Source organism: Elephantulus edwardii, unplaced genomic scaffold (genome assembly GCF_000299155.1).
Source record: "Elephantulus edwardii isolate Elephantulus edwardi_28Jun2011 unplaced genomic scaffold, EleEdw1.0 scaffold00072, whole genome shotgun sequence".
NCBI classification, from domain to species: domain Eukaryota; kingdom Metazoa; phylum Chordata; class Mammalia; order Macroscelidea; family Macroscelididae; genus Elephantulus; species Elephantulus edwardii.
This window is the reverse complement of record NW_006399822.1, coordinates 210,759-217,605: the sequence shown is the minus strand read 5'-3', so window position 1 is coordinate 217,605 and position 6,847 is coordinate 210,759. Positions and strand designations below refer to the sequence as shown.

At 61.1% G+C, this 6,847-nt stretch overlaps 1 protein-coding gene across 1 annotated transcript in view; it reads right to left on the bottom strand.

Annotated features, from left to right (window-relative positions):
* The window catches only part of GALNS (galactosamine (N-acetyl)-6-sulfate sulfatase), a 15,755-nt gene that overhangs the window by 755 nt on the left and 8,153 nt on the right, over positions 1 to 6,847 (bottom strand). Inside the window, exons 10-13 of the mRNA XM_006888768.1 lie at positions 5,213 to 5,349; positions 4,676 to 4,778; positions 1,462 to 1,583; positions 1,065 to 1,182 (exon numbers count right to left, since the gene is read on the bottom strand). Coding sequence (XP_006888830.1) covers positions 1,065 to 1,182; positions 1,462 to 1,583; positions 4,676 to 4,778; positions 5,213 to 5,349 — 480 coding nt within the window. The remainder of the gene's footprint in view (positions 1 to 1,064; positions 1,183 to 1,461; positions 1,584 to 4,675; positions 4,779 to 5,212; positions 5,350 to 6,847) is intronic.

Genomic DNA, 6,847 nt, shown 5'->3' with positions numbered 1-6,847 from the left:
CAGCTGAGCCTGAGTGTGGCTGGGTCACCTCAGCGTGGTAGAGGTCGTGAGCCCTGGCTATCTCTCTCTGGTCCTGCCTTTCGGTCTGTTTTCTACCAGTGCCCCCTCCCTGTTCCCCCTCTGTCATGTGCCTGTGCCCCCTGTCTCTGTCAGTGCCCCGCTATCTCTGGGTTTCTCTCTGCCTGTGTGTCTATCTGTTCTGTTTCTGTCTCAGTGTCTCTCCCCTTCTCTGCCTCTCTCCTGTCTGGGTCTCTCTCTCGCATGGCTGCACAACCTTACCCAGGGGAGGACACGTGTCAGGAAGGAAGCCTGCCCCTCGTGAAGCCCTCTAGCCTGGAGGGCAGTGCAGCTTGACCTTGCTGGACACCTCCCTCCATACCCAGAGGAGTCACCCCTCGCAGGGTCTCAGCAGCCCTGGGCACTGTTCGCTGGGCCTGGCCTGACACTCCTGAATCAGGGGTCCCTGGCTGTGTTGGGCAGGTCTGGCTGCTGTGTGGGAGGCTGGCCCAAGTGTGCAGGGGGGGAAGGGATGCAGCTGTTGTAGGTGCTGCAGGACAACTCCTGCCCCCAGGACCCACATGCTTGACCAGAGTGAGCACGTAAGGCTCCACACTGGTGCCCACGCGGGCTGACACGTATGTGAACCACAGGCCCTGGGCTCTCCTTGTTCCTGCTGTCCAGCAGATGGCGCCCCCTCTGCCATCTCTCCTCCCTGCACCTGGAACCTGACCCCGGGCAGCCGAGTCCTGAGGACAGCCGACTGGGAGGCGGTCCCAGGGGCAGCACCACACTCACGAACTCCGTCCTCTAAGTGGGCAGCCCCTGGCTCCAGGGACCCCGCCACTGCAGAGCACGCTCCTTGGGAGTGGTGCAATCAGCCCTTTTTCCACCAAAAAGGAAGTGGTTTTATCTCACTGATCTTCAGGAGGCCAAGTTGAGCTGTGTTGTCTGACAGGAGGTTGTGGGACTGTTCCTGGGGCGGCCAGTGCCCTCAGGGTGGCCAGTGCGAGGGGGCATGCAGCAGCCACGAGTGTGGACTTGGAGCCCATGCAGGGCCCACTCACCATGACGGCCGGATCGCACACATTGAGCTGGGGCTGGCCGGGCAGCAAGGCCTGGCGGTGCTTCTGGATGGCCGGGGTTAGCTGGCGGAGGGCATCCTGGTACTCGACACTGGCAAAGCTGGAAAGAGGGGGCCTGGGTCACAGGCTGGCCTGGACTTCTGGATCCCAGCAGTGGGTGGAGAGGACACCAAAGACATCCCACAACTGGACAGGGGTTGAGGGCCTGGACCACAGCCAGGGCCGAACATGGGCGGCTCTCAAGGGAACAAGGCCCTCGGGCTGTGAAGGGCCCCTGGGTGGTCAGGCTGTGCGTGATGGGCACCTGGGAGGTGTGGCTGGGTGGCCCTGCATGGGAAGGTAGTGGGTGGGCGCCAGACCGGCTGGCTCCTCTGCTCACCTGAGGGGGAAGCGCTCCCCGGGGTCTCGTCCCAGGTGGAACAGCAGAGGCAGAGCTGTGTGGTCCTCCTGCGTGTGGGTGGTGACCCCCGAGACGTTCTGACCGGGACAGAAATTGACGCCCTGTGAGAGAGGCAAGGAAGGTAGACTTGACCAGGATCCTGGGGCTGGACAGCACAGCCAGTGACCACGGGGGACCCTGCCTGCCACTCTGGCGGTCAATGACTGCCTTCACCAAGCCTCATCTCTCTGTTTCACCATTCCTAAGGAGACAGTATGTTTCTGACCTGCTGTTCTGTCTGCCCCGGGGAGGAGAGGGGGGAGATCAGGGCAGGACACGGAGCAAGTGACAAGATAGCCCAGTAGTACAGGACTCACAGTGGTCCAGGCATCAGGGTCCTAAAGTGACTGTGAGCCTGGGACAGACTCACCCCCATGGCCCAACCTTCAGCCAACAGACAGATGGACAAGGTGATCAGTAACAACAGGGAGCCACTGGGCCACACAGGGTGGCAGGGCGGCCTCGGTCCAGGGCTGCAGCTCCACGGTAGTAAGGCAAATGACAGAGGGACAGGCAGACACAAGGAGGGACGGGCAGACACAAGGAGGGATGGGGTAGGGGTGGGAAGAGACAGGCATCAACTGGGACAAACGCCCATCTGCTCTGTAAACTTCCACTCACCTCTCAAGAAAACATTAAAAATAAGGGGGCCGTGATAGCAGGCCCGAGGACTGAGAAGACGGGTTAAAAGCACAGGGGTGGCTGCAGCCTGGGATGCAGAGGCACAGACCGGAACGCCTGGCCCCAGTGTGTGTTCCAAGGCCGCTACCCGCTGTCCAAGCTGGGCCCCTGGGGCAGCCTCTGCTGTGGGTCACAGCTGACCTGACACAGAGGTGAGTGGTCCAGCCCTGTGGCTCTCCAAGACCAGGGTCCAGGCAGGAGAGCACTTCCTGGTGCCTGCAGGCTGCCCCTGGGGTCTTCAGATCTGCAATGGGCATTCTTTGGGCCCAGTGCCCACCAGGAAGGCCTGACAGGGAAGGAGCAACATGGCTGCCCACTCCCCCATGCTGAGACCCCCAAGCCTCAGGCTGTATCTGGAGAGGCGGGTGCCAGGCAGGGTACACTCATCTGCTGCAGAGACTAGACAGTGTCTTGTCACTATAAGTCAGAATGAACACAAAGGCACCTCGCTGACCACCAACCAAGCCTCCTGCCCTGTGGACATTGGGACTCTCCCTCCCCAAGTCCCAAGTGGCACAGTGGCATTCAGGCCTGCGCCCCGTGCAGTGGGCATGCCAAAGACTCACTGAGGGAGAGCACCTTGTCCACATGCTCTGTGGACAGCATGCCCTGGGCCGTGTGCCCTCCATGGGGCCCTTACCATGGTAGGGTGAGGGAAGCCGAATATCAAATTTACTAATAGACCAAATACTATATCAGGAAATGAGGGAGGCTTAACACAAGCTGAAGGTCACCTTGTGGCACTAAGGTGTTCCCTAAGAGTCAACATTGCTCTTAGTTTGTATCAACTGAATCCCTCCCTCCTGAGATTAGCATAAAGAGGAACTTGGCCTTATCTGTAAAAGACTACACCATTATCCTTTGTTTTGTACTTCCTTATGATTTTACTTTGTTTACCTTCCTTATGATTCTAAATAAATACTCAGAGAAGCATGGCTTGGGGCCTTCAGTCATGGGAACCGTTGGCCCCGTTTTTCACACTCTCTGCTCTCTAATCATTCCTGGTGGTCTGTCTCATTATTAATAATTATAGAAATACTTTACCCTCAGTCTGCAACAGTAGGGTACTGTCCAACCTCCCCCCCCCGCCCCCAGCTGGTAGTGCAATGGGCAGTGTGCAGAGCTTAAGTCCTGCAGTCCCGAGCGATAGGACACTAAACAGTCAACTGGCCACCAGCTCAGCACTGGGGGAGCCCTCCGTGAGGTCATGGGGCTGTGGACATGTGCCAGGACATGTCCCTAAAGTGGGGCAGGAGCCACCATTGTGTGGATGGCTGTGCCCCAGGAGGGGAGGGGACCCTTCACTCTGGGCTGGCCCCCAGGCCTTCCCCAGGACATCCCCTCTTGCTGTCTGAAGAGCAGGAGGTCCAACGCCTCCCGCCCCCAGCTGATACTTCTACTTCAGTCCCTGGAGACTGCAAATGAGAATCAGGGAGGGGTTTCTGGAGCAAGTCGGATGGTGTGGAGGGGTTCGGGGACTCCCAGGATGCCCAGGGCAAAAGGTCAGAATACGGTGACAGGACCCTCAATCCCATCTCTGTTAGGTAGCTGGAACTCTGCTCAGCCTCACCTGTCAGTGGGACAGTGAACGCAGCGGGTGCCGGCCTGGCCTGTCAGCGGGACAGTGAATGCAGGGGGTGCTGGCCTGGCCTGTCAGTGACCCGAGGGGGTGCCGGCCTGGCCCATGTCCCGCAGCCACAGAGACAGCCCCATGGGTGGAGTGCCCTGTGTATCCTGGGACCCCAGTCCCCCCACTCAGTGGCAGCAGGCCCAGGGTAGTGATGAGGGAGGCCGGGCAGCCATGGCCACCATCTGCTTGCTTGGGGCACCTGCCTGCTGGGGGTGTTCAGCACCCTCTGACCAGGCTGGTCTGAAGGTTTCATGTATCTTGGGGTTGGGCTGGGGGACTGTGCTGACCAGGACCCCATGCCTACGTTGTGAGAATACATCCTCATTCTGGGGTGCAGCGTCAGTGCTGAGGACTGAGACAGCCCTAGGAGGAGTGTGTCCCTAGGAGGGTGACAGAAGATGGGGAGGTGGTGGTTGGCCCTGCCAGGAACACACCCTCGTCTCACCTTCAGCCTTGGACAAGTGCTACCACCGACGCAGTCACAGATGGGGGGGCGCAGAGAGCCCTGCGACTCGCTAAGAGGGACAGTGATGCCGTGCAGCCCTCAGACGCCCAGGGGCCCCAATGTGAAGGGCTGGTGCATGTGGAGGGGGCAGGGGTACTCTGGCTCACCTCCCCGGAAGGCCTCCCACAGCTGACCTGATCTGCCCTCCTGGGTCTCTGATGCCCCCAGCAAGGGGACCCCACAGGCAGGGAAGGGACACAGGTACCATTGGCCTCAGCATCACCAAGGTCCTCATCAGCGCTGCCTGGTCCTGTACATGCCCGGGACTGTCCCGCTCAAGGATGGTCAGCTCCCTGAGCCTCAAAGGGGGCACTCGGCGCTGGCCCCAACCTCGTTACCTGTCTGAACTCCTCCCAGGAGTTGGTCCAAGTCCAGAAGTGGGCCTTGTACTGGCCCACAGTGGCAGCCATCAGCTCGTTGCCACGGTAATAGAAGATGGCCCTGTGGGGGCAGGGCTAGGAGTGAGGCAGGGACCTGACCATGAGGGACCCTGTCTTCTCAGTGCATGCTGACGAGCGGTGGATGTGCTGGCCAGCGGCACAGATGCCCAGCAGGAAGGCTACTGGGCACTTGGAGCAGCCCGCCCTCCAGGGCCTGCTACCCAGTCTGTCTGGTCAGAGTGGGCACTCACGGTCCTGCGGGGTGCCTCCTTTCTGGGTGAGGGATGGTGGTGTGGAAGAAGCGGAGGTGGGAGGGAGTGGGCTTCCCTAGTGTCACAGGGGCTGTGGCCCTGACATGGACGAGCGGAGACCAGGGAGACGGGGGTCAGGGCAGTGATGCCTCCCCACCTTGCAGAGGCTGCCGGTATCAGAGGGCCCTGGGCTGGTCCACTAGCACCCCCTGGCCCTCCACCACCCCCTCATTTGCAGTCATACCTGTCGGCCAGCTGGCCCCTCAGGAGGGTGGGCAGCAGGTCCAGGCCATCGATCTCCCGGTCATCGGGAGGCTTGAGGCCCGCGAGGGACAGGCTGGTGGTGAAGAGGTCCATCAGGCTGCCCAGCTGGTGGCTCACCTGGAACCAGGACGCCGTGAGCCATGGCCTGGCACCTGGCGCTCGCAGGTGGGCTCACCTCCAAGCCTGGCGCGCACCCACACACCAGTGCACACACCCACAGACGTGACTTCAACCCTCGCACACATGCGTGTGGCCACATGAGCACACGTATGTCTCCCAGGAGGGAGCCGCACACGGAAGGGAAGCGCTGGGTCCTGGGCTGTGAGGTGGTCCTGAGCCGGCTGCCCTGGCCTTGACTTCTCAGTCATCACAGGCTGTCCACCTCAGCCTCTGCTCCTGGGTCAGGAGCAGGTGGAGGGGAAGATCCCGCCCTGACTGGCTCGAACTGGGAGCAGCAGGGCCCTACGATCAGCTGCACTGAGTACTGGGTGAGTGGTGCCTGACATCACACCCACCACTTCTTCAGCTGAGAGGCCTCGCCCAACTCAAGCCGCTGTGGCAGGAGGGCTGACACGGACAATCTAGCACTGTGGGGTTCCCCAGGGGTGTGGCCTGGTGGAGGGGGCCCCAAGGCCTCAGGACACAGTGAAGGCAGTGGGGTGGGAGGTGAGGGACCTGGGTTCCTCCTGGACGATGTCCCCTAACAGCTCCAAGTCTCACGGCAGCGTGCCGAGTGGCTGGGTCACCTAGCTCACTGGTCATGCTGTGATGCTGGGGGTGGCCCCAGGCCCTGCCTCCTGCCAACACCAGTTGTCCCCGAGTCCATGCCCTGCCCCTTAGCCCAGGGCTTGGCCAGAATGGGGGACACAGGCTCGGCTGGGACTAGCCCTCGGGAAGGAGAGACTGAGTGTCTGCTGGGCAGATCCAGAGGCCTGGCCCACCTGGGGACCTCCTGACACTGGCTCGCGCGGGGCCTCCACCAGGCCCTGGGCCACCATGATTGCCCTGGAGGTGACAGAGGACCACGAGGTGGCTAAGGTGTGACCTGGGGTGCCCAGAGCATGGGGGAGGGGCATGCTTGTCACAGCCCTCTCGGGGATGAAGAGAAGTGTCACTGATTTTAGTGGACGGTATCCTCTTCCCCGACATGACCTCGCCACGTCTGTTTCAGGAGGAAATGACAATGGGAACACAGACACGTGGAACACCTGGGAAGCTGGGCAGGAGTGCCAAGCCGCCTCCTATCAGCGGGGACAGCCCCGTTCTCTGCTCCAACTCACTCCTTGAGCGACAGAAGCTCCGTGTACGGTGTGGTCTCTATGGGCCGGGAGGGCTCTGTGAGGAGGGCTGCCAATGAGTCATCAGTGTTTTCAAGCTTTAACGGAATCAAAGGCTGAGTTGGGGAGTGGGCCTGCGAGGCCAGCTATCAGATGTCGGGGTCTCTGAGCAAGCCTCATTTGGCCAGCACAGTGCACAGCCCCAGACCTGTGTGGAGAGGTATCCCCGTGTGGTGAGGTGTGTACTCCCGTGTGGTGAGGTGTGTACCCCCGTGTGGTGAGGTGTGTACCCCCGTGTGGAGAGGTGTGTACCCCCGTGTGGTGAGGTGTGGACCCCC